At 41.3% G+C, this 27685-nt stretch overlaps 3 protein-coding genes and 1 long non-coding RNA gene across 7 annotated transcripts in view; 2 read left to right on the top strand and 2 right to left on the bottom strand.

Annotated features, from left to right (window-relative positions):
• LOC119659497 (kelch-like ECH-associated protein 1B) overlaps nt 1-5069 on the bottom strand; it is a 44759-nt gene extending 39690 nt beyond the window's left edge. Inside the window, exon 1 of one of the 3 annotated variants that reach the window (XM_038067618.1) lies at nt 4953-5069. The gene's annotated coding sequence lies outside the window, so the exon portion shown is untranslated. Of the gene's footprint in view, nt 1-3366; nt 4325-4952 lie in introns of those variants that run through there. The other 2 variants (XM_038067619.1, XM_038067615.1) reach the window with 2 other exon arrangements.
• An 890-nt stretch (nt 5070-5959) lies between these two features.
• Nucleotides 5960-19372, bottom strand: LOC119660229. Of its 2 annotated transcripts, none has more exons than XR_005250413.1 (6): nt 19240-19372; nt 19100-19181; nt 11638-11710; nt 6757-6883; nt 6429-6698; nt 5960-6371 (listed from the first exon to the last, which is right to left on the bottom strand). It is a non-coding gene; the product is annotated as an uncharacterized LOC119660229 (long non-coding RNA). The 2 variants fall into 2 exon arrangements; XR_005250412.1 differs by having other exon boundaries at nt 19100-19169; nt 19240-19368.
• LOC119660228 (DNA-directed RNA polymerase II subunit RPB2-like) lies at nt 6069-16408 on the top strand. The gene is made up of 6 exons (XM_038068676.1): nt 6069-6196; nt 12547-12683; nt 12754-12840; nt 12907-15303; nt 15369-15690; nt 15752-16408. Exons 1-6 carry the CDS (start codon nt 6178-6180, stop codon nt 16315-16317), a joined length of 3528 nt encoding a protein of 1175 aa, XP_037924604.1. The 5' UTR covers nt 6069-6177; the 3' UTR covers nt 16318-16408.
• Nucleotides 19373-19454: 82 nt separating the features above from the next.
• Nucleotides 19455-23785, top strand: LOC119660227 (DNA-directed RNA polymerase II subunit RPB2). Its single transcript, XM_038068675.1, has 5 exons — nt 19455-19588; nt 19990-20213; nt 20279-22675; nt 22742-23063; nt 23125-23785. The coding sequence occupies exons 1-5, from the start codon at nt 19567-19569 to the stop codon at nt 23688-23690; spliced, it is 3531 nt and encodes a 1176-aa protein (XP_037924603.1). The 5' UTR covers nt 19455-19566; the 3' UTR covers nt 23691-23785.
• The last annotated feature ends 3900 nt before the right edge of the window (nt 23786-27685 follow it).

The following is a 27685-nucleotide window of genomic DNA, read 5'->3' as shown; positions in this document are numbered from 1 at the left end:
GGGCTGACCGCTAGGTAACAAAAAGCGAACGTTTCTTCTACAGGACGATGCGAAACCTAACAGAGGATCAGACAAACCAAAGAAAAGACCCAATAAATTGACACTGTTCAACTTCCGTCTACATTCAGAATGCAGTCCAGACTTTGCGGTACGCGAATACCATCTTTTTCCATTAGTTATTCCATTTTCTAGCGATTCCGCAAGATCGATACAGAGGCTGCTATTGAAAATGAATGCCACGAGTTTCTTCGGATTAAAAACACAAAATGGTACCGAACCAAAATCAAATAACTTACAGATAAAAACCGTGTGCATCCAAATCCAAAGAAAACGAAGCTTCGAACCCCAATCAGGCTGGAACGATCAGTCAATGACAACGACCTCTCCAGAACTGACTGCTTCAAGTGCGTCAGTTCAGTGCTCTCAGCAAATAGTAAATTGCGCCTTGACATTGCTTCATGCATCAACACAATTTGGATGGATGATGGAGGTGGCAGTTTAAGCGTGATTTTCAACTGACGCGTGAATGATTGGCCAAAATCCAAATTCTATTCCAACGTCTTTTCCTCCGCCGCTGCTTATGCCTCTGAGGAACCACTAAAAACGATTGAAATCGTTATGAAAGCAAAGATTCTGCTTCGAATTGGTAGCACCGCTTGCTACGATCACGTTCGATATTCGCGGCCAATATGCCGTCATACCTATCATCAGCGGGAAAAATGTTTTCGACGATGATAATAACTCGCTAGGTGAGATTAGCCTGAACAACTCGATTGAAAACGACGCAAAAGCAACGATGGATTGAAATTATTGCACAATAATTTGAAAATTTCTCGACTCCACCCAAATCAATGTTATGACCGAGAAAACCGATCCAGACGAAGGTATCCCGCTACCGAATCTTTTCCATTTGAAGAATGAGCTAATGAACTAGTTTTTTCCCTATTATTCGGAGTTTACTAAAGCCAAAAAACTTCCCATTCGATTGAAATGTTGTAACTAAAAACGCTCTCTTTTCCTATTTTCACTGCACGGAAAGTCGTTGATTGGGGTCATTGTTTCCACTTCTGTGTCCAAGCATTGGATAAGACAAATCAACTAAACATAAAAATGCACCTTCGGAGGATTCACCTTCGTTAGACTATGCATATTTCGCCGTTGGAAAAAGCTGAAGTTTTTCTTCTTCACTTTTAAAAATAACATCGGCCCAGCAAGGACTAATGTTTTTCTGGACTCACTTCATTCTTTTTTGTATCTTTCTCTCTCAAATAATATTTTTTTATCATCACTTCAGTTTTTAGGAGTCGTCGCTTTGTAATATTCAGGGATACGTGCAGCTCTCGTTCGGGCAGAATATTTCCAGCTCACTTCATCGTCATCAGGCAATTACTTAAAACAACTTGACGTGGATCTCTATTAATATTCCTAGTCGTTCGCTATCGTACCAACTCTGCCTCTCCATTGATAACATCTGGCTCCTTGTATCTAGCCAATTGGCTTGGCAAAGTTTTCGATGGTATCATGTTGCTCTTCTTTCCTTTGTGGAGTACAGGACATCTATACGCTCTTCAATAGAACTGCGTTTCAGTTTCATTATCATCACACTTAATTCTGCACAAGTGATAAGTCTTAGGCAGCGGGACAGCACAAGAGCGAACGCAAACATCCGTGACAAATGGGGGTTCGAATCCAGGGCATGAAAATCGAGGGACTGATGTTAAATCAACTCCATTCTTGAATTGGGCAGAAGTGACTACAGAAGTGACACAATGAATGCAATCATATTAAACATTTACTGTCAGACATTTGTAAGCGTTCATTCCACTACGCACATATAACAAGACTCATTGAAAAATTGTGTTAAAATCATGTTGTAAATGTGTGTCTGCTGCCCCCCAGATAATAAGAATATTCTCGAAGGCATAAAAACACGTCTAGAAGGTGCTTTTGATTAGGGGCAGGTAAACTACTATTTACGGTTATTATAGACTAACATTACACGAGCAGCAAATTGATTACAAGAAAAAACGTTTATCGAAGTACATACCAAGTTCGCTACAATAGAGTTGTTATCTTAGCCACGTATGAAGGCGTGGAGTATCACGAGCTAAATTAAAGTGAAACGACGTGGACGGAATCTAAGTCCAACGAGTCCCGCCGTCAATTCGTGAACTTCATCCAAATGCATTTTTTTTCGTGATAAGTGATATTGTCCATTCTGACTAGATTGGGTGATTTTGCTGTGCTTGATAGAAGTCAAGTTGAATATCTGCTGGATTTCTCCGCAGTAATAGAGCTTGAATAAATGGTAATGGATGTTGGGAAGCATAAGTCCTTAATCCGCAATGCATTGACAGGAACAATATTGAATGCGTCGAAGAGTTCTCGTACTTTGATAGAGGATTGTGTTGGAAAGACAAGAAATTCCAGCTTTAAAGGAGCAAAGGTGAGAACTGTGTTTTTCACGATAGCAAAATGACTCAATTATTGATTTGTAACGCAATTAGTTGTCTGAGGATGTTTCTGGACGATAACTAATCGACAGTCAATAGAACGAAATAAATAAATTTATCAGCTCACGCCGCATTCGCCGCAAATTCTTACCATAAATATCATTAAGCATTTTCGCCACCCAAACTGTATGAGAGTGTCATTCGCCCTTAACAAATAATAAACAATCTAAACGTCCAGCCGTAATTGCCCCAAGTCTAGACAAACTGCAAACGAGACTACCTGGAAACGATGCGTCCCACATAAGAAAACATTGTCCGTTGCATAAGTCCACATTCGACAGTATTGCTATCTTAAAACGTCCCAAAGCAAATAAATAAATGTTGACGCTACGCAGAGAAACATTTTCTCGAGTTCGGCGACAGCGTTCCCCATTTATCAACTGCGAATCTCTCTCCTCATTGCGTTTCCCAAGCAGCCATGACCAGCATGTACTGAACCAGAAAACACAAGGGCGATTTCTCAAATGTAAACTAAACGCCGTCTTGTACCGTCGTTGGGAGTCTATCAGTTCGTTTTGCTCCACTTAATTGAAAAAAATAATGTTATCAGTAGTCAGAGAGGTTGTGTATTCGACACAGTACATATGAGAGGGGGAACTTATAACGCAGGCTCGCAAGTGTTAGACTGTGGTGTCATATGTTCTCAGGGAGTGGAGCATCTTCAACCAGAAAGAATATGAGGCAAATCGAAGCTCAGCAGATGATTCTGTGTCGGTTGGAAAAATACAAACACACACAGCCACTGAACAAGCAAAGAAAACCGTAGGTCAAGAAAGTTATTACAAAGATGATAATCAGAAACCAAATTTACTGATGGATGGATGGGGATTAATGATAATCAATTGGGACGTACTTACTCCACTGTCCGATCACAAAGCAAATACCAGTCAGTTTCCCACCGTACTCATGTCACAGACAATCTTTCAGTTGCACTAAATATTAATACTCCTGGAACTGGTTCTCGTCACCAGGAACACGTTCTCGAGTCACAAAACATGCAATTTATCACTCAAGTGTATCTAACTAATTAGAAAAATGTCACACTCGTCGCATTCACGCAATTCATCAGATTATGCACACGTGCGCTGGCGTAAAGATACGAATCGAGTGCCTATCACTGCACATAATAAAACTGGGCGGCAATGCAACGAAACCGGCAGTGTATGCACCACTTTCCACGAGTCGCCAGGCACGTACAATGTTCCTTGGCACAGTGCCCGAAATGCTATTGGGGCGAAAATCCCACGCCACACAATACTAGTTCTAATCGAAGAGGAAAGCAGTTAACGAACAGGCGTAGCGCAAAAAGGGAAACAAATCGCAAGAGCAAAATTCCGTCAACTCATCGTGATTTTGCAGCTCCATGTCATGCGCAGTTAGCGAAAATAAAATCGTCAGAGCAGCCATACAGTGATGCGAGCATTAATCGCGCGAAAAGATATTTTTCGACGGTTGGCGGCTCAACGGAACACCCGAGAGCTCACTACGTTCGAGTCTATGGAGATGGAATCCAGAGCCTCACTAAGTGGGGACAGCAATCGTATGATTCCAATGCAGATGTTCCCCGCTGAATGCCGGAAGCAACTGAGTCTACTGATCTCAAGACTACACACCCGTCCGACGTTGGTAACAGGGTTAAAAATCTAGCGCGACGAGCATCACATGAATGGAGCACGCTAATTGCGAGCGAGTTCACCTCCTACGATTCCAGCAGCGGAACTACTAGTCGACAGCCAGTAGAACGTTCGCACAGCACTGCAGACTACACGGCCGTAGATAAGAGAGGCCAAGTACGGCTAAGCCAACGAGTGTCAGATACTCACAGTCGCAGCGAGTCGAGAATGGCCATCGTCATCACCACTTGAGCTATGATACCCCGAAGAATTTTGTCGTATCATGCTATGATGATAATCCAAAAGCAAATGATAGATAACATGCGGCTGTTACGCCAAATGGTAGCGACGCAGCACACGCACGCCGTTCTCGTGCCTGAGAGCTGCGTTCAGCGATCCATCTGATAAGCTAGCTAGCAATTAGTGAACTTGTACGTTTCGCACTCAATGGGCAAGTAGACAAATCTAATTTAAAATTATGACATTCTAATCATTCGCTGATAACCGTCTGAATCTCATGAGCGCACTTTCTAATCGGCACCAGCATCGTTCAAAGTTCAGCGAACGCTCGGACAATGCTAGTCTAATGTTAGCATGGCGCCTCTAGAAACTTGCTAGCCAACAATACAGGTCAAGATAAAATAATGAGAATTATCTTAGTGTGATCTTTCAAGGAATTCGAATTGAGAAATGCAGAGCTTCTCTTGGGGGGAGAAACACATCCCCGAGCTCTTATCATGAGGCCCGCAAAACATTTATAAATTTCATCGCGAATATTACACAACGCGGCATGATTCGTTTGAAATTTGATATATGAGCTACTTACCAAAAGTCAATGGTTATAATCGAATTGATAGTAACACTTATATCAGCTAAAATGATTGATTAAAAGCTATCACTAAGTAGGCAAAGTATTATAAACAATCGCAAAAATCACTTTGACAAGTGATTGCAATGATGTGAAGTTAGTCGCAAGTTGGAGGGAGTATGGCGAGGTTATCTTTTTAGTACAAGTGAGTATTAGAATCCATGGACTTTTTGGATTAACTACTCTAGGAGAGACCCAACTAGGATTGAATTCTACCGAATACAATTGTTTTCTTTACAAACAGGAAATCTCACCATGAATATAAAATCCCTACAGGACGAATATTCTTTCCTTCCTTTTATTGCCAATCAGATTGGGTGTCATTCTCTGTACATTTTAAGGGGAAAAATTCTTTTTGATACTCAAATTTTGCTCTTCCACTACAAATTATTTTCGCATTTCATTGCCTCCTTGGAAAATATTGCTTTGTAATCTTTCAAAGCGATTTAATATATATGAAATTCTAAAAATCCTGCACTATTATAAGCGGAAAAGCGGCTGCCCCGCGGATTCTACACTCCGACTTTCAGTGCGTGGCTCATTTACGCAGTTTTAAGGATAAAACTGAAATTGGAGTTCAAATAAAAGAAAACTTAACGGTCTACTTTGCAAGGGTTCATAGTAATAACAAAGAAAATACTTGACATAGGTAAAAGTAGGATTGAAGCACTTCCATAGCGCAGTTCTATGACAGTCAGTACATTTTCTGTTTTGCAAAATTTTTATGATAAGGAATGAATGCAAGAACGTTTAGATAAACATTTTTCTTCTAAACCCTTTTCAGCAGCAAAAAAGGACCAAATTAGTCCAAACAGAAAACATACGCAGAGAGAGGGGAAGGGAAGTTCCTATAAGCTCGACTCCACATTCCGGGGATTCCCCTCTCAACTCTACCCAAAGTGAGGTTTGGTAGAAAGTTTAATCACTAAAGGAATAAGGGTTTATTCAAATGAAAATATCATATCTTTCATTTATTGCTATTTTTAATTATCGCAACAAAACCACAAAGCTCATATTTTCCAATCACTCCAACAAGAAGAAGAGCACACAATTTTCACAATAGGATTTTCACCATTATGTAAACGCACACATCGCTATCCAATAAAGACTTCTCGTCAGTATACCGCGGTATTTCGTCTGAAATATCAACAAAGCTGGTTCGGCGAAGGAAAACGTGGAAGCAATGTACGAAGATGGAGAAGGTAATCCATTAACGTTTTGAAATACTGAGTGCATTAGTCTGATCGTGATAATTTGGTGCCGTAATGGTTTTTAGAATAGTTTTCCCGCTTTATATGAATAAATGTTCGCGTTGGAGCACGCGCTTGCTAGGATCGCAATTAATATTTCATAACAAATGAAATTGGTATTTCGTATCTAAAATTATAGGAAAGTTAGAAAAAAATTGTGGATTTGAAATAGAGAATTTCGTACCTAAAGTTTACTTTGCTGGATTTCCGTCCCAATGCACTAGATTTGTTGCTCCTTCTTCCCTTTTAGCGCAATGGTCTTCCTGCGGAAACTGTTTGAAATCAGGGATGGTGTGCAACCGTTACCCCTAAGGTATTAGCATCCCCTATAGGATATTTACTTTCTTCAACTACAGGGAAATCTGCAATACTAAGCTGTATGGAAACGCATTGTGGCCACAATTCAATAGGTGTGATTGCGGTGCACATTTAAAGTGGTTGACACTGTAGAAATCTAAAAATAGAATAGTTTCAAGTGATGTTTAGAGATAGAGATATAATGAAGAAAATACCAAATTCGCTTAGACGATAAACGTTTTTTAAAGACAAATTTTCTGAGTTTTCGTGGTTTCATTGGTGCTCCTTTGAGAAGCCTCTTCTAGAGAATAGTGTTTCCCTGGCGCAAGATGAATATCCAACCTGGAATGAAGAACATTTTTTAAAATTTTATAAAATAAGCTGAAAGTGTACTGAATTGGGCTAACGCTAATTTTCTCAAAACTAAACTGCGAATATGGTTTGGAAAAAATTGTAGATTTATAATTAGATCCTTACGGAACTTTAATGTTAAAATATCCCATAGTCAACGGGAAATGTTTGCGAAAGGCCTCGATAGTCCACTCATTGAAGCTGAAAATCGAGTGCGACGAATTCTTTCAGCCAAGATCGACTGATATGAAATTTGGGGTGAGAGTAGACGGCGGCATAAGAAACAAAAGTTATATAGCGCCGAAGTGCGCTCCCGGGGAGTGTGGCACATAAATCGATTAAATAGTCAATTGCAAACATAAAATTTATTATGAAAATTATTCGTACAAATAGTAGTTTTCTATTTATTCATATTCAAACATGTTTTTCATCGAAAAAGGTATATTTTTAAATGGGTTTTTCGCAAATAACTTGAAAACAATGCATTTTATATAGAAAGATACTCAATTTCATTCAACAAAATGTATTTTAACGTGAACAGTCCGTATTGGATGCAATGATCATGCACTTGGCAAGAAACGCAGGCAGTTCTAACAAGTGGGGAATTTGGTCACGATCTTTAATTCGTTGACGAAATAGGTATTCTTGATAGGCAGGTCCTAGATCAATGGCATAGACCATGTCCTGTCACCACTGGCAGGGCATATGAGACAACTTCTGAAAAGATTGATGGATCTGTGGAATCGTCAGTAGTTTATATTGTTTAAATAAGCGGGCCTGGTCTAGTTGATCGTGGTCTGTACCAATCGAAGAGTAAATGTTGTCCACGTCTTCAACGTGCTTACTATTTTAAACAAAACGCATGCCAAAGCTACGGACGACTTCGTCCAGGTTGAAGGCATTTGCTTTCGTTCCATTCAAGAAAAGAGACGATTCTGCCTTAATAAAAGAGAACAGTAAACGCCTGGTTATCACTGACAGCCTCTGCTCTGAATGAAATCAGCTAAATTTTCTAACATGAAGATTAATCCTAGATTGCCAACAATCAAAATACTTAGTATATAGTAAGACTCATTTATAGGTACATTGAAGGCACATATTTTTTTATGCTCTCCGCAAATTAGTTTAGGATGGGAGCCTCTTTTTATCAACCAATCTTTTGGCAGTCGATCTTGCAGGTTTATCATGAAGTCCATCCATCCATTTTTTATGAAAGTTGTGACTGTATCTGATTTACAGTCAGTAGTACAACAGCATTTATGCAGACTATGTGTATCACACCCACACACAAGAAGCACATAGGCAAACCTTCGAGTTTTTCTATTAGCGTTCATGTGTGGACATAGTTGGTCAAAAACGTCTACTCCATGCTTTGCTTCATTGAAATTGTGTATCATTCTAGGTTTACCCGTAATTGATGAGTCACAGCATAAAGTCGAAACCAATGTTACTAACTTCGTAGAGTTTGGCTTACAAGAAACAGCCGTGATATGGTGTCGGAGAAGGAAAAAAGAGGAGTCTGTGCTTCTCTTACGATACTTGACATCTGTAAATTTGGTTGGTAGCTCTTTTTATTGTTTTTTATGGCTGCCAGTCCGAATTCTGTTCTCAACTTTTTGAGCAGTGGCAAGCTGGTAAACCAATTGCCCATAGTAATATTGCGATGGCTGTTTTTAACTGTTTCAGCTAATTTTGTAACAAAATATTCCCCTGCACCTTGTCCTTCAGGAACTGTTCCTTTTCCAATGTACGATATGGCATTTATAATGTATTTAGAACTGCAGTAACACATCATTATTATTTTTAGGCCTACTTGTTCGGTTTTGAAAGGATGTACATCCTAAATGGACATTTTCCTCTAACCCCGACTAGTTGTTCGTCGACGGTGAGATAACTTCCAGGTTTGTAATGCTTTTTCCAATTCTCAACCAAGATATTCCATATTTCTCCAATTGGCGCAAGCCTAGTATTGCGTTTTTCTCGGGTTTCTTTGTCGTCAAACAAGACAATTAGTCAAGAAATTAAATCGAGTGCGTGACATGCAGGCTTTGTAACGATCCCCACAGTATTTTTCCTGGGGTAAACAATCTGCAATAAGATGATTATCCTTTTGAGCTGCCAAAATTAGTAATCCAAGATAGGCGTTGATTTTTCATTTTTCCTTACTCATTTCGTTAATACTGAAATTTTTGGGGTTTTTATATTTCAATTTCTGTCTTCTTATTTCTTGATTTGTGTGAAACACGACCAACTCAAGGATTTGAGATGAAAAAATAGCTCAAAACGATCCAAGAGATCAAACGAATAATTCGTGGAAGGATTAGGCCCAGGTTTAATGTAAATAATATTAATTACTTTTGTCTTTCCGGTGTTGGGAAAGCCTTCCGTTTGCCACGATGTCCCATCCTTTCCTAAGACTACTAGTGAGTCTAGAGACACTATTTCGGGACGTTCTTTTGAGCTACCAGCGACCAATTTTGCACATTTTGAAAATGGAACGTCGCTTTTGCTGGTTTTTCTCTTTTTTTTTTATGTTTTACTGCATTTCTTCTATCCTCCTGATTTCGTGGAAAACGATAGCGTCCTCATCTTCCTCGTCAACAATTATTGATGGCAAGAAATCAGGATCGATATCTGAATCATCAGAATTAAAATCATCCACTTCCAAGTTATCTTCAAAATCGTAATCGTCACTATCATCTCATAAAATCTCCTCCTCGTCGTCTTCTATTGTTAAAAATCGATATTCTTCCAATTTTGTCTTTACCTAAACACAAATTTCAAACGAACTAACCCCCAAGAAGAGCGAGGATACGAGTGATCCTACAATGGAGGCGCACTGACGACTGTTTGGGGAATGCATAGCCAGACAGAGATCGCTGTGAACTTAAAAAAAAAGAAATTAAGTAGTGGGGAATTTTTCAGGAGTTATTTTGACTCATGGTTGGCAATCTAGCGTTAAGGAAAGAATCGAGCAAAATCATAGGGAAACTAGTTACCTCCTCATGAAGTTCCTCACAGGAATTGAGGGCTGCTATAAGTAGGATTTTCACCGCTTTGGGCTGGATGATTCTCGGAGTTTTCTGAAATGCGGTAGCACCTGGAGGGTTCCAGAACACGTGTTACTCCATTACCTCATGTTCCAACCCGAAAAGAAGGCTACACGAGGCGCTGACTTGAATGAATATAGCTGAAGAGTTCCTTAAGGCATCGAAAATCTGGCTTGACTCTACACAGTTGTACAAACCTAGCACCAGATGTTGAAGGAAACAAGAGGAAGTAAAGCTGAAAGACCTCAAATTATGAGGTGAGGTGGTTATTTTGAGGGAATGGTTTTGTAAGTGAGAATCCCTAGCCTAGGGTCTCCTGTAGGCGTTCAAGCTGAATCCTGTTGACCAGTCTCTTCGGTTTTGCGAGCTACGAATGCATGAGGTTTTTGAAAGGAGGATCAGGAAGTGGAGAAACGGTTTTGGGATTTTCTGCTAGAATGACTGAATATGTGGAAAAGTAAATGTGGAGAACGTGATGTAAATGGAGAGGATTCTTTCGCAGGTGGTTTTATCTAGGTTGAAGATTTCCTCCAGAAACATCAATATAATGGACAAATTCGTTTTGAAATTCCGGAGGGTATATTTTTCCAAACAGCTCTCGTAGGAAAACTTTCTTGTACTTTATTTGTGTACTCGAGGATATTCGCCATGCGTTGGACACGTCCTGAATCGATATACTTAAAAGATACGTTGTTTTTTATTTTTTCCTTTTATTTTATTTCCTTTTCCTTTTATTTTATTTCCTTCAGTGTTTAACTGACGCAACTTCCAAATTAATTATTTCATTCTTTAGCAATCGTTGTTAGAATCAAAACGAGAATGCTTCCGCCTTTCAAGTTCCACGTGCTATTCCAACCTTCGTCAGTCAGAAAAAAAATTTGGGTAGAAATGAATTCGTCCTAGCTTCAAGAAGGTGCAAACTAACCTCGTAGACTGAAGGAAGCATGTCACATAATCAGGCACTGCTATTCTTGGGTCAAGTAGGGAATCAAACCTGGGCTTCTTATATTGGCTTCAGTCCTGAGCAAAATAGCGTAAGGTTCAGTTGTTGGTCCAGAAGTTCACTTTTCCCAGTCAACTAGCAGATTTTTTGTAGGCATGTGCCTTTGCAAACTACAAAGATGTCAAGCTTCGTAGGCTTAATGGTGACTTGAGAGTCCCTTGACTTTACCCGGACCAAACCTATGTCTGAGAAAAGTGGCGAATTTGCCCTAGGTGCGTCAAATGAAACAAAGACTCACTTTCCTCGATCAAATTTATCATTTAAAAGCAAAGCGGCATCCTATTTATATTTCCCTATTTCATGGAAAATTGTACAATTACAGCCCTGTAGGAGAATCATGAGCTACCCTATGCTTATGCGCACACTTTCTTCAGTTAAGGAGCGGAAGAGTCGAGTTGAATAAGGTTTACAGATAGTTGGTGGTTATCGAATTATTTGGGAAAAACATTTATTCTTTCGATGAAAAAACGACAACCACCCTCACCGGGTTGTCAGATGAAAATGTTTTTTCCCAGGGGGATATATGATATATCTCAAGCCTATTAAGGGGGGGAAACAACACTAGAAGGTTTGCATTTGTTTAGTGGGTGAATTAATTAGAATTCAATTAAATGTTGATAACATGTTAATCATATTTTAAACAACTTTTGAAAATTTTTATGAAAAATTCAAGTACAAAAAAACCAAGTTACCTGACATTAATCCACTGAAAGTCATAACTAGAGTCCTCCAATTGCAGGCTTTGCAGCGGCTCCATTTATCAATCTACAATCAAAAAAGTTTTAAATTTACATTAGTAAGCCTTTTATCCTCCCCACCATTTATCACACTTAATTACAAACAAAAAACAGTTACAAGAAATACAAAAGCGCTTGTAGAAGGCTACGTCAAGACTGACCCCAAGTACTCATAAGTATGCTATTTAAATAACGCTACAAGATCACATAAGTACATAGCGGAGAACCGAGCACTTATCGGGTACAGATTCAGGCTCGACGGCACAAGGAGCCTGCGATCATGGATCTCCGATAAGAGTTTTTGAGGTAAAACAATTTTTCATAATAGAAGATCTCCAGGTAGTGTAATATTCACAGTGGCTTGGTTTGTTTTACCGCGTGAATAATTTGAGATCAAGGCTACAATTGTGAAAATTTACTTTTGGATCAATTATTTTTGGTTTACCAGAAAGACATTTGCAAAGGTGAGCTACCTTTCAAATGTGTGTCTATGTGTGGTATGGACTTCTCCTTCCATACATTTTTCTATTCTTTTTTAATGAGCGCCTATCTTAAATACACTGCTTTCTCCTAAGACGAGACGACATTAAGCAACTTTAGGTAAGTTCAACATTGGAAATATAGAGATTAATCAAGATAATGACAACGAAAGTAAAGAAGCAATGCATCGACTCTGCAACATGAACAGATGCAATCCACTCTCGACATAACGTTATATCTTCTTAAAAATGTGAAAATCTACTGATACGGAACAGATCACATTGTCAATATCCTAACTACAACAATCTAACAGGAAAAGAAATATTTTCAGAAATGTTAACTCACCAATTTACTGAGACAATAATTTTTTCCTGAATTTTACAGAGAATTACGAAGTGGACACTGGCGAGGAAATTTCACATGAACTATGGCAAGAAGCTTGTTGGATCGTTATCAACGCTTACTTCGACGAGAAGGGTCTCGTCCGACAACAATTAGACAGTTTTGATGAATTCATTCAGGTAAACAGTACAAGAAAATCTTGTAGATTTCAGACCAATACTATGTAGAATTTCTTATTTTACTTGATAGATGTCGGTTCAGCGTATCGTCGAGGATTCACCAGCTATCGATTTGCAAGCTGAAGCACAACATACCTCTGGTGAAATCGAAACACCGGTAAAATTTTATTTAAGTCTAGTTTCTTGGACTGCAAGAGTTTTTATACTGATTATTTATTCGTAGCCACGATTCCTTCTTAAATTCGACCAAATATACTTGTCGAAACCCACTCATTGGGAGAAGGATGGTTCGCCTAGTCCTATGATGCCGAATGAAGCTCGCCTTCGTAATCTCACCTATTCTGCCCCGCTTTATGTAGATATTACGAAAACTAAAGTCATCGAAGGACAAGAGCCAATTGAAACCCAACATCAAAAAACGTTCATTGGAAAAATTCCTATAATGCTTCGATCGACTTATTGCCTTCTCAGTCAACTCACAGATCGTGATTTAACAGAATTGAATGAATGCCCACTAGATCCCGGTGGGTATTTCATTATCAATGGATCAGAAAAGGTCCTTATCGCTCAAGAAAAAATGGCAACCAACACGGTGTACGTGTTTAGCATGAAGGATGGTAAATACGCTTACAAAACTGAAATACGATCTTGCCTAGAGCACAGTTCAAGACCCGTATCGACGTTGTGGGTAAATATGATGGCACGTGGTGGTCAGAGTATTAAGAAATCAGCTATCGGGCAGAGAATCATCGCTATCTTGCCATACATCAAACAAGAAATTCCAATTATGATTGTCTTTAGAGCCCTAGGATTCGTAGCTGATCGAGACATTCTCGAGCATATAATCTATGATTTCGACGACCCCGAAATGATGGAAATGGTCAAGCCCTCGTTGGATGAAGCTTTCGTTGTTCAGGAGCAAAACGTTGCTTTAAACTTCATCGGAGCTAGAGGTGCCCGACCAGGTGTCACGAAAGAAAAACGTATTAAGTACGCTAAGGAAATTTTGCAAAAGGAAATGTTGCCTCATGTGGGAGTGTCTGATTTCTGTGAAACGAAAAAGGCTTACTTTTTGGGTTACATGGTTCACAGATTACTCTTGGCTGCATTGGGTCGTCGTGAATTGGATGATCGGGATCACTACGGCAATAAACGATTGGACTTGGCCGGACCGCTACTGGCGTTCTTGTTCCGTGGACTATTCAAAAATTTAATGAAGGAAGTAAGAATGTACTCACAGAAGTTCATCGATCGTGGAAAAGACTTCAATTTGGAATTGGCCATTAAGACGAATATTATTACGGATGGACTGCGATATTCCCTGGCTACAGGCAACTGGGGTGATCAGAAAAAAGCTCACATGGCTCGTGCCGGAGTGTCTCAGGTGTTAAATCGTCTTACATTCGCCTCCACATTGTCTCATTTACGTCGCGTCAACTCACCAATTGGTCGTGATGGTAAACTGGCCAAACCTCGTCAATTACACAATACACTTTGGGGGATGTTATGTCCGGCCGAGACTCCTGAAGGAGCTGCTGTCGGTCTTGTAAAGAATTTAGCTCTCATGGCTTATATTTCTGTCGGATCACAACCTTCTCCTATTCTAGAGTTCTTGGAGGAGTGGTCTATGGAAAATCTAGAAGAAATCGCACCCTCTGCCATCGCTGATGCAACCAAAATTTTCGTAAACGGTTGCTGGGTCGGAATCCATCGTGATCCGGAACAGTTGATGGCAACTCTCCGAAAATTGCGTCGTCAGATGGATATCATTGTATCAGAAGTATCGATGATCCGTGATATTAGGGATCGTGAGATTAGAATCTATACTGATGCAGGACGTATCTGTCGACCCCTTTTGATTGTGGAGAACGGAAACCTTTTGTTGAAGAAACAACACATTGAAATGTTGAAAGAACGTGACTACAACAACTATAGTTGGCAAGTACTCGTAGCATCTGGGGTAGTCGAATATATCGATACCCTGGAAGAAGAAACCACCATGATCGCCATGTCACCATATGATTTGAAACAAGACAAAGAATACGCATATTGTACCACTTACACTCATTGTGAGATCCACCCAGCTATGATACTTGGAGTTTGTGCCTCGATTATCCCCTTCCCCGATCACAACCAGAGTCCCCGTAACACCTATCAAAGCGCTATGGGTAAACAAGCCATGGGTGTATATATCACAAACTTCCACGTTCGGATGGACACTTTGGCCCACGTACTTTACTATCCAATGAAACCTTTGGTTACCACACGTTCCATGGAATATCTTCGATTCAGAGAATTGCCTGCTGGAATCAACTCAATCGTAGCAATTTTGTGTTACACTGGATACAATCAGGAGGACAGTGTCATCTTAAACGCTTCGGCAGTCGAACGAGGCTTCTTCAGATCTGTTTTCTACCGCTCATACAAGGATTCTGAGAACAAACGAATTGGCGATCAAGAAGAACAGTTCGAGAAACCAAATCGGCAAACATGCCAGGGAATGCGGAATGCTCACTATGACAAGCTGGATGATGATGGAATCATCGCTCCTGGTATTCGCGTTTCGGGTGATGATGTAGTTATTGGCAAAACCATTACACTTCCAGAAACTGAAGACGATGTAAAAATATGCTATTTTTTATATTTGAACTGTGATAAAACGGTTTCTTTTATCATAACTTCTAGTTGGACGGTACAACCAAGCGCTTCAGCAAACGTGATGCATCAACCTTCTTGCGTCAGTCTGAAACTGGTATCGTGGATCAAGTGATGCTTACTCTGAATAGTGAGGGTTACAAGTTCTGCAAGATTCGAGTGAGATCAGTTCGTATCCCCCAGATTGGTGATAAGTTTGCTTCCCGGCATGGACAAAAAGGCACATGTGGTATTCAATATCGTCAAGAGGACATGCCATTCACTTGCGAAGGGCTAACACCTGATATTATCATTAATCCACATGCTATCCCATCACGTATGACAATTGGCCATTTAATTGAATGCTTACAAGGTAGGGGCTTATTGTTTTCTTTATCTTTGAAAAAGTTTTTAATTGAATACCACTTGAATAGGCAAACTTGGTTCAAACAAAGGAGAAATCGGTGATGCCACACCATTCAACGATGCTGTCAACGTACAAAAGATTTCAACTTTCCTTCAAGACTACGGATATCAGCTACGTGGTAACGAAGTCATGTACAATGGTCACACAGGACGAAAAATCAATGCTCAGGTATTTCTCGGTCCCACTTACTATCAACGTCTCAAGCACATGGTGGATGATAAAATTCACTCCCGTGCAAGAGGTCCTGTACAGATTTTGGTACGTCAACCTATGGAGGGTCGTGCTCGTGATGGTGGTCTACGTTTCGGTGAAATGGAACGAGACTGTCAAATTTCCCATGGTGCTGCACAATTTTTGCGTGAGCGCTTATTTGAAGTATCCGATCCATATCGGATACATGTTTGTAACTTTTGTGGGTTAATTGCCATCGCTAATTTAAGGAATAATACATTTGAGTGTAAGGGCTGTAAGAATAAGACACAAATATCACAAGTGAGACTTCCGTACGCGGCAAAGTTACTGTTTCAAGAGCTTATGTCGATGAACATTGCACCACGATTGATGGTCATTTGAGAGTATCAAAAAATATGTTTGAAATATTGTTATGTTGCCTTTAGCATTTATATTTGTGTGTTATCCTGAATAAAAGGAAATGTATATCGATGACCATTTCGTTCTTATATTTGGAACTTAGCTCGCTTGAAGTTTACTTTCTCTGAATGGCATTTCTTATCCAACAGTATACAGCGTGAGCAGAGCAGTTCCGTCACACTTGTTATTTAGATCTGATTAAGTGGGAAGTTAGATTTTTTCTTTGATTTCAAAGTTGGTACTTTACTAATTGTGAGGAAGTCTGTCAGCGAAACTTTGAGAAGAAGAGAAGAGAATTGACGTCGACATTATCTGTGAACCCTATCGCAACTATGGTGGTGGTGTCCTGGGGCGGGCCGTTCAGAAAGTTATGCAACTTCCGGAACTTGGTTTCGTGAGAGCAAAGTTGGGCGGGATTCATGTTTACAACTGTTAAGCTCCTCCTAGCGCAACACGTGCGCATTATGAGGAGATGCTGCACTATTTGGTGTTGGACGCAACGAGTCATACCCCGAAAATCATAGCGGGTGACTTCAATGCCTGGACCTCTGAGTGGGGTAGCCGAAGGACAATCGAGAGAGGACGTATCCTGCTCGAGACATTTGCCGAGTTGGATGTTGTACTTGCTAATGTTGGGAACTCATTTACGTTCAGAGGGAGAGGCCTGGGCTCTATCGTTAACCTCACGTACGTAAGTACCGCATTGGCGAGGGGAGCCACCTGGTATGTCAGTGAGCATTAGACGCACAGCGACCACCAGGCGATCTTTATTAAAGTCGCTAGTGGGCCAAGTGGCGGGTTGAATGCTGGCAGAAAGCGAGTAGGGATCCCGGGCTGGACGACGAGGGCGTTCGAACAGGATGCGTTCTCTGAAGCTCTGGCGGGTCATGATGACCTGCATGGCATGGCAACCCAAACAGCGGAACCGAAATCGGCATGCCGTCAAGCAAGAAGGCATTTCCATCAATCTAGGGGAAGACCTGATCACGAAAAGCGCGAACGGAATTATAGGACGTTGCGTGGCAGAATAAGCAAAAGAGATTGCTTTAGGCGACTGTGTGTGGATGCCAACATAAACCCGTGGGGCATGGCCTACAGGCTGGTTATGAAGAAGTTGCAGGGGCAAAGGTCGCCCCAAGTAACCTGCCCACGGCTTCTACGAAAAATTGTAACCATGCTCCTTCCTGGATGTAATACCTCGCGTTACCGATGATGAACTTCGGGAGGTCTGCGGAAGGATCGGCGATGGCAAGGCTCCGGGTTTGGATAGCGTCCCTAATAAAGAGCTGAACCTGGCGGTGGGGACCAGACCTGGTTGGTTCATAAATACCTTCGAGGGGTGCATGGCAGAAGGTGTATTTCCCCCACAATGGAAAAGGTAAAAACTGGTGTTGTTGCTCAAACCCGGCAAGCCACCGGGGGACCCAGCATCCTATCTGTCTATCTGTTTGTTGGACACCACGGGGAAGATGTTCGAGCACATACGGATGAACAATATGAGTTCCGGAAAGCTTGCTCTACTGTTGGCGCGGTAGGAAGGGTGGTGGACCTGGTTCAAGAAACAATGCTTTCTAGCAAGTGCTGTGCCGTGGTGACGGTGAATGTAAAAAATGCATTCAACTCCGCCGACTGGGACCGCATTAAGAAGTCATTGGCCAGAATTAATGCACCTGGTTACTGGGCTACCTGGCGGACAGAGCTCTCTGGTACGGGACGGACGACGGGCCCAATGAATACATCACAGCGGGGATACGACAAGGCTCGGTGTTGAACCCTCTGCTCTGGAACGTGATGTATAACGGGGTGCTCTTGCTCCCCGTAGCAGAGGAGGGCACGTTGGTCGGTTTTGCAGATGGAGATTTACGCCACCGAGTCGATCTGTAAGCCCCTGGCTTGAGGCGACCGGACTGAGCCTGGCCGAGGAAAATAGGAGACTTCCGCCGGGCGCGGATAGGATTAAAATCCAAAATTAAGTAGAAGAACTGGGCCCGGGATGCACGCTGTGAATATTACTCTATTGCTGAATTTTTAATTTCAATATAAAAAGGAACAATAGAATAACCTTCAGAGCTTTCATCCCGCGCCCAGTTCTTCTATATAATCTTGGATTTTAATCCTACCGCCATGGTTGGCCGACTCGATTTTTGTGCAGTCAATATGAGAAATGGTACGAGACCGCGCTGCACCTTGACTCGGCGTCCTCAAACTTCAAACTTTGGAAGAGTTTTTTTTTATAGAGTAGGATGGTCCTTGGATTGACGGAAGCTATGCTATCTTCGCAGGCAGGAAGGGGCTGAATAAGCATTCGAAATCATACTGTGCCCTTAAAATATCAACTTGAAGCTGTCCAAGCTTATCTAGGGAAAGGGGTGACTATGTAATAAAACGTCCAGCTACGGCGAGGTTGCATTATTCATCAGAAAAAATTCCGCTTTAAGAATTGGATGCAGTTTGCTTGTGAAATTGTATGACGTTTGGTATTGATCCATAGGATGCTTATTGGTCTTATATGATTGGCGACTTACTGAAAGCGAGCTCTTTTTGGTAACCATATGGAAAGTCCCATATTCACAGTTGCAATGTCTTGAGCTTTTATTATAGTTAAACTTCTCACACACAAATAGAAAGAATCAATTCGTGCTGCGATTTTGAAAGGGATGTCTAAAGGAGGATTCAAACAAATTGCAAGGATAATCGTCAGGTAATTTTCCTAAGAGGAAGTCATTTTTGTCTTCTTTTGCCTCACAAGTATCACATTACTTACACATTTTTAGGTAAACACCAAACATTTCTTATCTTTGTTTTCACGAGCGATTTGCACGGCAGAAATTTCACTGGAACAAAATCTGGATTGTAAGTTGTTTCTAGTAAATATTTTTATGAAACATGTTTTGAATATTATACCTCATTTGAGTCGCCTATTTCCACGCTATGTTCTACTCTATTTCACTTATAACTCAAAGAAAACACATTTCATTTACTGATCTGACACCGCGCAGTCCTCCATGTCACGAAACGCTAAAAACATCCTGAACACCCTGTTCTGGAACGAATGAGTACCCGAATGACATTCCAGGCCGCTTTCCTGTCCAGATCAACTGGAAGCATTTTGACAGCCCTCCGAATTCTTGCCGAACTGCTCGCGGCAATAGCACACGCCAAAGTTCCTGGCGTGTAAATTTTGATATTTCGCGAGTAAAACAAGTGAGTTTATAGAAATTAGGCGTCAAGATGATGTACGACAATGAGGAAGGTAAGTTTTACAAGTTTTAATTTAGTTTAGCGATAATACAAGCGCTCAGTTGGTCTAATCTTTGCCAATGGCGTCTGCATTTGTTGTGGCGATGGTTCCGAGAGATTTTCTCTTGTAAATACGCGGAAAAGGAAAACAGTAGAAAAGAACGATTTTGTCAGTGAATAATTTGTAATTTCACATTTGTTGCAATTGTCGGGAGTAGTCTAGTCGCGTATGAAACCAATGAGGGCTGCAATTTCTGCCCGCAGATAGCAAAAATTGAGACCAACAGGTTTTCATTTCTTTATTTGTTTGCCGTTGTTAGTTTAGACTAGTGATTGAATTTGCGGGTACCGGTGTCTAGTGCAAACTAATAGTATCAATTCAGTCATTAATCCACCCATAATCCCAAATTGCAGAGTATTACGAGCAGGAGAATGCCGAAGAAATCTCCCACGAGTTGTGGCAAGAAGCTTGCTGGATCGTTATCAACGCTTACTTCGACGAGAAAGGTCTCGTCCGACAACAATTGGACAGTTTCGATGAATTCATTCAAATGTCCGTTCAGCGTATCGTCGAGGACTCGCCCGCTATCGATTTGCAAGCCGAAGCGCAACACACATCTGGCGAAATTGAGACACCGGTAAGGACCTCTTTCTCCTTCATTTCAAAACTTGTAAGTTTGCTCATTTGTTCATATATCCACAGACCCGCTTTCTTCTCAAATTCGACCAAATTTACCTGTCGAAACCCACTCACTGGGAGAAGGATGGTTCACCAAGTCCTATGATGCCGAACGAGGCTCGTCTGCGAAATCTAACCTATTCCGCCCCGCTCTATGTGGACATCACAAAAACTAAAATCGTCGAAGGACAAGATCCAATCGAAACCCAGCATCAGAAGTCATTCATAGGAAAAATCCCAATTATGCTTCGGTCCACCTACTGCCTCCTGAGTCAGCTTACAGATCGTGATTTAACAGAGTTGAATGAGTGCCCGTTGGATCCCGGCGGCTATTTCATCATCAACGGATCAGAGAAAGTACTCATCGCTCAGGAGAAGATGGCAACCAACACAGTATACGTTTTCAGCATGAAAGACGGCAAATATGCTTTTAAGTCTGAAATCCGATCCTGCTTGGAACACAGCTCTCGACCCACTTCGACATTGTGGGTGAATATGATGGCCCGAGGTGGTCAGAGTATCAAGAAATCAGCAATCGGTCAAAGAATCATCGCGGTCCTGCCTTACATCAAGCAAGAAATCCCAATTATGATTGTATTCCGAGCTCTAGGCTTCGTAGCTGATCGAGATATTCTCGAGCACATAATTTACGATTTCGACGATCCTGAAATGATGGAAATGGTCAAGCCCTCATTGGACGAAGCTTTCGTGGTTCAAGAACAAAACGTCGCTTTGAATTTCATTGGAGCAAGAGGCGCCCGACCAGGTGTCACGAAGGAAAAACGTATCAAATACGCTAAGGAAATCTTGCAAAAGGAAATGTTGCCTCATGTGGGAGTGTCTGATTTCTGTGAAACGAAAAAAGCTTACTTTTTGGGTTACATGGTACATAGGCTGTTGTTGGCTGCGTTGGGTCGTCGTGAACTGGATGATCGGGATCACTACGGTAATAAACGATTGGACTTGGCCGGACCTTTACTGGCGTTCTTGTTCCGTGGACTATTTAAAAACTTAATGAAGGAAGTAAGAATGTACTCACAAAAGTTCATCGATCGTGGAAAGGACTTCAATTTGGAATTGGCTATTAAGACGAATATTATTACGGATGGGCTTCGATATTCCCTGGCTACAGGCAACTGGGGTGATCAGAAAAAGGCTCACATGGCCCGTGCCGGAGTGTCTCAGGTGTTGAATCGTCTTACATTCGCCTCCACACTATCCCATTTACGTCGAGTCAACTCACCGATTGGTCGTGATGGTAAACTGGCCAAGCCTCGTCAATTACACAACACCCTATGGGGTATGTTGTGCCCTGCCGAGACACCTGAAGGTGCTGCTGTCGGTCTTGTAAAAAATCTGGCTCTCATGGCTTATATTTCTGTCGGATCACAACCTTCGCCTATCCTAGAGTTCTTGGAGGAGTGGTCTATGGAAAATCTAGAAGAAATCGCCCCATCTGCTATCGCTGATGCAACGAAAATTTTCGTAAACGGTTGCTGGGTAGGAATCCATCGTGATCCGGAACAGTTGATGGCAACTCTCAGAAAATTACGTCGTCAGATGGACATCATTGTATCAGAAGTATCGATGATTCGTGATATTAGGGATCGCGAGATTAGGATCTATACAGATGCGGGACGTATCTGTCGACCTCTTTTGATTGTAGAGAACGGAAACCTTTTGTTGAAGAAACAACACATTGAAATGTTGAAAGAACGTGACTACAACAACTACAGTTGGCAGGTACTCGTAGCTTCCGGCGTAGTCGAATATATCGACACACTCGAAGAGGAAACTACCATGATCGCCATGTCACCATATGATTTGAAACAAGACAAAGAATACGCATATTGTACCACTTACACTCATTGTGAGATCCACCCAGCTATGATACTTGGAGTTTGTGCCTCGATTATCCCCTTCCCTGATCACAACCAGAGCCCACGTAATACCTACCAAAGTGCTATGGGTAAACAAGCCATGGGTGTATATATCACAAACTTCCACGTCCGGATGGACACTTTGGCCCACGTACTTTACTACCCAATGAAACCCTTGGTAACCACACGTTCCATGGAATACCTTCGGTTCAGAGAATTGCCTGCTGGAATCAACTCAATCGTAGCAATTTTGTGTTACACTGGATACAATCAGGAGGACAGTGTCATCTTAAATGCTTCGGCAGTCGAACGAGGCTTCTTCAGATCCGTTTTCTACCGTTCATACAAAGACTCTGAGAACAAACGAATAGGCGATCAGGAAGAACAGTTCGAGAAACCAAATCGGCAAACATGCCAGGGAATGCGTAACTCCCACTACGACAAACTGGATGATGACGGAATTATTGCACCTGGAATTCGTGTGTCTGGTGACGATGTGGTCATCGGAAAGACAATTACACTCCCAGAAAATGATGACGAGGTAAAATCAAGCAACTATTTATTTTCTTAAATACGTCTCAATTACATTCTTCTTCAAATCTCTTAGTTGGACGGCACAACAAAACGTTTCACCAAACGAGACGCATCGACTTCCCTGCGTCACTCTGAAACTGGTATCGTGGACCAAGTCATGCTTACGCTAAACAGCGAAGGCTATAAGTTCTGTAAAATTCGAGTCAGATCGGTTCGTATCCCGCAGATTGGTGACAAGTTTGCTTCCCGTCACGGACAAAAAGGTACATGTGGTATTCAATATCGCCAAGAAGACATGCCGTTCACATGCGAAGGGCTAACACCTGATATTATCATTAATCCTCACGCTATCCCGTCTCGTATGACAATTGGCCATTTAATTGAATGCTTACAAGGTGAGCCTCGCTTATTTCGTTTTCATTGAAATTGTTTTCTAATTGAATTCGATTTAAACAGGCAAACTGGGTTCGAACAAAGGCGAAATCGGTGACGCGACACCATTCAACGATGCCGTCAACGTACAGAAAATTTCAACTTTCCTTCAGGACTACGGATATCACTTGCGAGGCAATGAGGTCATGTACAACGGCCACACAGGACGAAAAATCAATGCCCAAGTTTTCCTTGGTCCTACCTATTATCAACGTCTTAAGCACATGGTGGACGATAAAATTCACTCTCGGGCAAGAGGTCCAGTACAGATTTTGGTGCGTCAACCTACGGAGGGTCGTGGTCGAGATGGTGGTCTACGTTTCGGTGAAATGGAACGGGATTGTCAAATTTCTCACGGTGCTGCACAATTTTTACGAGAACGTTTGTTTGAAGTTTCAGACCCGTATCGGATACATGTTTGCAATTTCTGTGGGTTGATTGCAATCGCCAATTTACGAAATAACACGTTTGAGTGTAAGGGCTGTAAGAATAAGACGCAGATATCTCAAGTGCGGCTTCCGTATGCTGCCAAACTGCTATTCCAAGAACTTATGTCAATGAACATTGCACCACGATTGATGGTTGTTTAAATTGAATATTTTATTTCATTTGTCTTTTATATATTGTATGTAAGTCTGGGCATTTCCTAACATAAATATTCCAAATAAAAGGAGATTTATAAATACCAAGCACTTTATTTGTGTGGTCAAATCCGAATCCGTTAAGCATTAGGAACCTGTGAAATGCACAGTGCCATGGAATTTCAATTATGGAACTGAGTCTCTCTATTATCTCTGGGAAGGGTTTGCAGCAGGTTATGGTGTAGGCGCAAACAGGCCCGCCGAAAAAGAAAGGTAAGGATAAAGAGGCTAAAAAGTATTAGGTGCAGGATTTTGGCTTGGGTACAGGTACAGGCTTGTTATCTAGCTAGTGTGCATATCTGTGGTGATATCACATTATACACAGGACAGTGTGTTACGCGGTAAGGTAGATGAGGAGTGCTATCCGCACCTTTGGTATGTTAGGAGACACGAGTTGGCAAGTAAATTATCCCTAGCGGCAAACTGCGACTCTAACATCTTGGGAAGTAAATACAGGGTACCAGGGGCTGTCAGAAACCCTATCAACTCTCTGTAAAGGACCTGGCTATTGAGATTGGGGTACCGGCAAATCGTGAAGCCAAAGAAAGTCCCGTTACCGAAGAAAACTATGTGGAAGTTAGAAATACTCACAAAAGCCGGTAACATCTAATAATCGAAAGCTAAAACACTGTGTCAAGATATGTTGTTTGATGCTGGACCATAGAAATTGCTTTACTGTCAAAACTTCTTTTTAGTTATGCTCCTCATTCAAGCCTAAATTTCCCATGCGTGCGGGTGAGTTGCAACTTTTGTTTATTGTTCTACGATTTTCCCCAGCTTAAGAGGCGCACCCCCTGGTTATAATATGACACAGGCACGACAGTTTTTGAAGCCCATTGGTAACGACACAACATATTATGAAACTATATTGGCCACTACACCGACCAACAACAATAAAATATTGCTTGGTGTATTCGCTAGATACACATATTGAAAAAACTCTTATTATGATGTATCTGGTTCACGTAAATGTCTGCCTCTGTTTCAGAGCACAGCCAGACAGAAGTCAACGCCTGTGTTATTCAAATGCTGCCCCAGCCTGAGCCAAGTCAACATAATAATATTGATTTTAATATGTTAATCTTGTCGTGTCGTAACCAGTAACCACACTCCTTTATAGAGATATAAGAACCATCTTGATGCGAATACTAACCATGCCATGACTGTAGACACGTGACTCTTTGTATGTGGCATATGAGGAGTTTAAGTGTCCAAAAAGCCACACCCACATTCCCGACCCTATCTAGCATAGAAGTACGCAAATGCTTGTTAACGGAGCGCTTCAGCCTAGCTGTACTTAGGTGCAAAGTGACGGAGCAGCACAATCAACTTTCCTTCGTGATTGAATGACTATGTTCAATCCAGATCGCCATCTCTATCAAATAGAGTCATTACAGGCTAGACGGAAAGTGATCCTCGAAATGAGGAAAATTGTTAGCGCCGATTGTCTACTTAACACTTTATTGGGTTCTCCTTGGCAAGCAAATTGTCTGCCGGGTAAATGAGCGACACACCGCAGTGAGTACCAGGAGCTAGGAATTATAAGTTGAGCTTGTCCATTAGCAAAATCACTTCTAATGATCTGCCCACGAAGCAACGAGAGATCTGATCTATTATTGATAGCAAGGTTCTCAGGTCGGATAGAATTACGAACATAATTCTTAGAACTAGGTTTTATTGGATTAGTTATTTACTCGTTACACCCAACACAAGTAGTGTCAAGATGTTAGCATGGCTAATTTAGAATTATCTCTGGCAGACACTCCTCAAGTACAAGATGGTTTACAATTCTTACCATAAAATCAAGGTGATAAATCGTCAAACTGTACCTGACGCATGATAAAACAGAGATGGTCTTTATTAACAAAGGGAGCAAAAATGAAACTGTTAATATCTGGGTTGTTAATCAAGGGATCGTATCGTGTTAGATGATGACAAAGTTCAGGGATCCTGAACTACAGAAAACTGGGTTAAGAATGCCGTCTAATTCCGCTTAGAATGTGCAATCCATTTACGGCGTCATCGGATAATTCAATGCACATTATGGCGAGAATGTCCAACATAGACCTTCTAGTAAATGAGGCACACTACCGTCACCTGAGATGGAGAGCAAATCGATCTGATGTGACTGCTATTTTCTGAAAAGTTACTAGAAAGGAGTTTTTTATTGGGTCAACTCTAGAGATCGCTGGAGGCAGCGATCCCCTATATTGAGAAATACTACCTTGACAGAAAAGTTCCCGAAATAACCGTCTGGGTATCCTAGTGACTCGACTCAAATTCTGTCTGTAGTTTGGCCAATCTCTTACTGACAATCGCTCCAAAATTCGGCGTCATAACTCAACAGTTTTGAAAGTGATGCCTTGCTGAGTAGGTATATATATTTCGAAATTTCGAAAATACAATTGGTTTGCAACAGCAAGTACGGTCAGACAGTGAGAATTTTATATGAACCGATTGGCTAAAAACGAAGGGATTTGTGTACAAATTTCGCGCCATGATAGCGCACTATCACACAATCCCGTTATTATTTACAATTTTTTTACCAAAAACCACTGAAATAACTTAATTCGACTTTTTGCGGATTCTTTCTCTATTGAGTCCAAAAACAAGGCACGCGTTTTAGCAGTCTAGAGGAGACAATGGCAAAATTGGAGTTGGCTCTGGGGGACCTAGCCAACAGCTAGTATTAAAAATGAAGATTGAATTAAACGCTGGCCTAAATGCATTTCAATGGGGATGATTTTGAAGAGCAGGATATCAATTTTGATAAATAACCTTATACGAGGTATATCCAAAAAGTAAGTGTACTGAGGCTCTCACGGTCAATGGCTTTAACTTAAGCCTGATTCCTTCAAAATGAGACCAATTCAAGGTTAGTATGTTAAAAATACTTGCGAAAAATGCAAATTTAAGTGCCAAGTGCGGAATCCGAAAACCGCTACCTAGGGGCAAACTCCAGTTGAGATTTTTAACGCTTTTATGTTTGTTAAGTTTGGTTATCCATTACACGCCTGAAACCAAAAGAGGGTCTCAAAGCGGCGTCACATCTTTCTACCCTCCACCACAAGATTTCACAATTTCAGCGGAAAAAATCATCATGCGTCCTTTTTAATCTGGCCCTGGAGAAAGTGATTCGCGATGCAGATGTGAGTGCGAGAGGCACCATCCTCTTAAAGTCCATCCAACTACTGGCCTATGCTGACGATATCGACATCGTGGGGAGAACGACCCGAGACGTACACACTGCCTTCATCCAGATCGAGCAGGCGGCGCGAGATCTTGGGCTGCCCACCAATGAAGGCAAGACGAAATATATGGTGGCAACGTCAGCACCGAAAACCAACCAATCAACAACATCAAATCGAGAACAATAAAGATAGGAGACTAAACTTTGAGATCGTTGATAACTTCTTCTATCTAGGGTGGAAAATCACAACCGGTAACAGCTACGACAATGAAATCCGTGCACGGTTGTTGGCAGCCAACAAAGCCTATTTTAGCTTACAAAAACTGTTCCATAGGATCAAAACTCTTACTGTACAAGACTACGATTTTGCTAGTCCTCATGTGTTCCTTGGAGACTTGTGTTCTTAGCAAGAAAAATTGCGAACTCTTGGCTACATTCTTCAGAAGAATCCTCCAAAGAATTTTTGGCCCCCTACATGAGGATGACGCTTCCGTGACCAGCAAAACGAGGAAGAGGGTTAGACCTAAATGTCGATCCAACTTCTATTAGTGTCTTTTCAGCAAGGGGAAACATAGGTAAACATATTATGCTGGTCCCAAGCCCAGGTAAAGGAGGAGGGTTTGAGGCAACGTACTTTGTACTATCCTCAGAAAAAAAAAATGCTGAGATCGCAATTCCCAAAACCACTTGGGTGCACCTTCTTCATATCGCTTTTTTTTTTGTTTTATTGAAAAGATATTAATTCGGATCATCG

Source organism: Hermetia illucens, chromosome 6 (genome assembly GCF_905115235.1).
Source record: "Hermetia illucens chromosome 6, iHerIll2.2.curated.20191125, whole genome shotgun sequence".
Classification (NCBI taxonomy): Eukaryota; Metazoa; Arthropoda; class Insecta; order Diptera; family Stratiomyidae; genus Hermetia; species Hermetia illucens.
The sequence above is the reverse complement of the archived record's forward strand: the minus strand, read 5'-3'. Positions and strand labels throughout refer to the sequence as shown.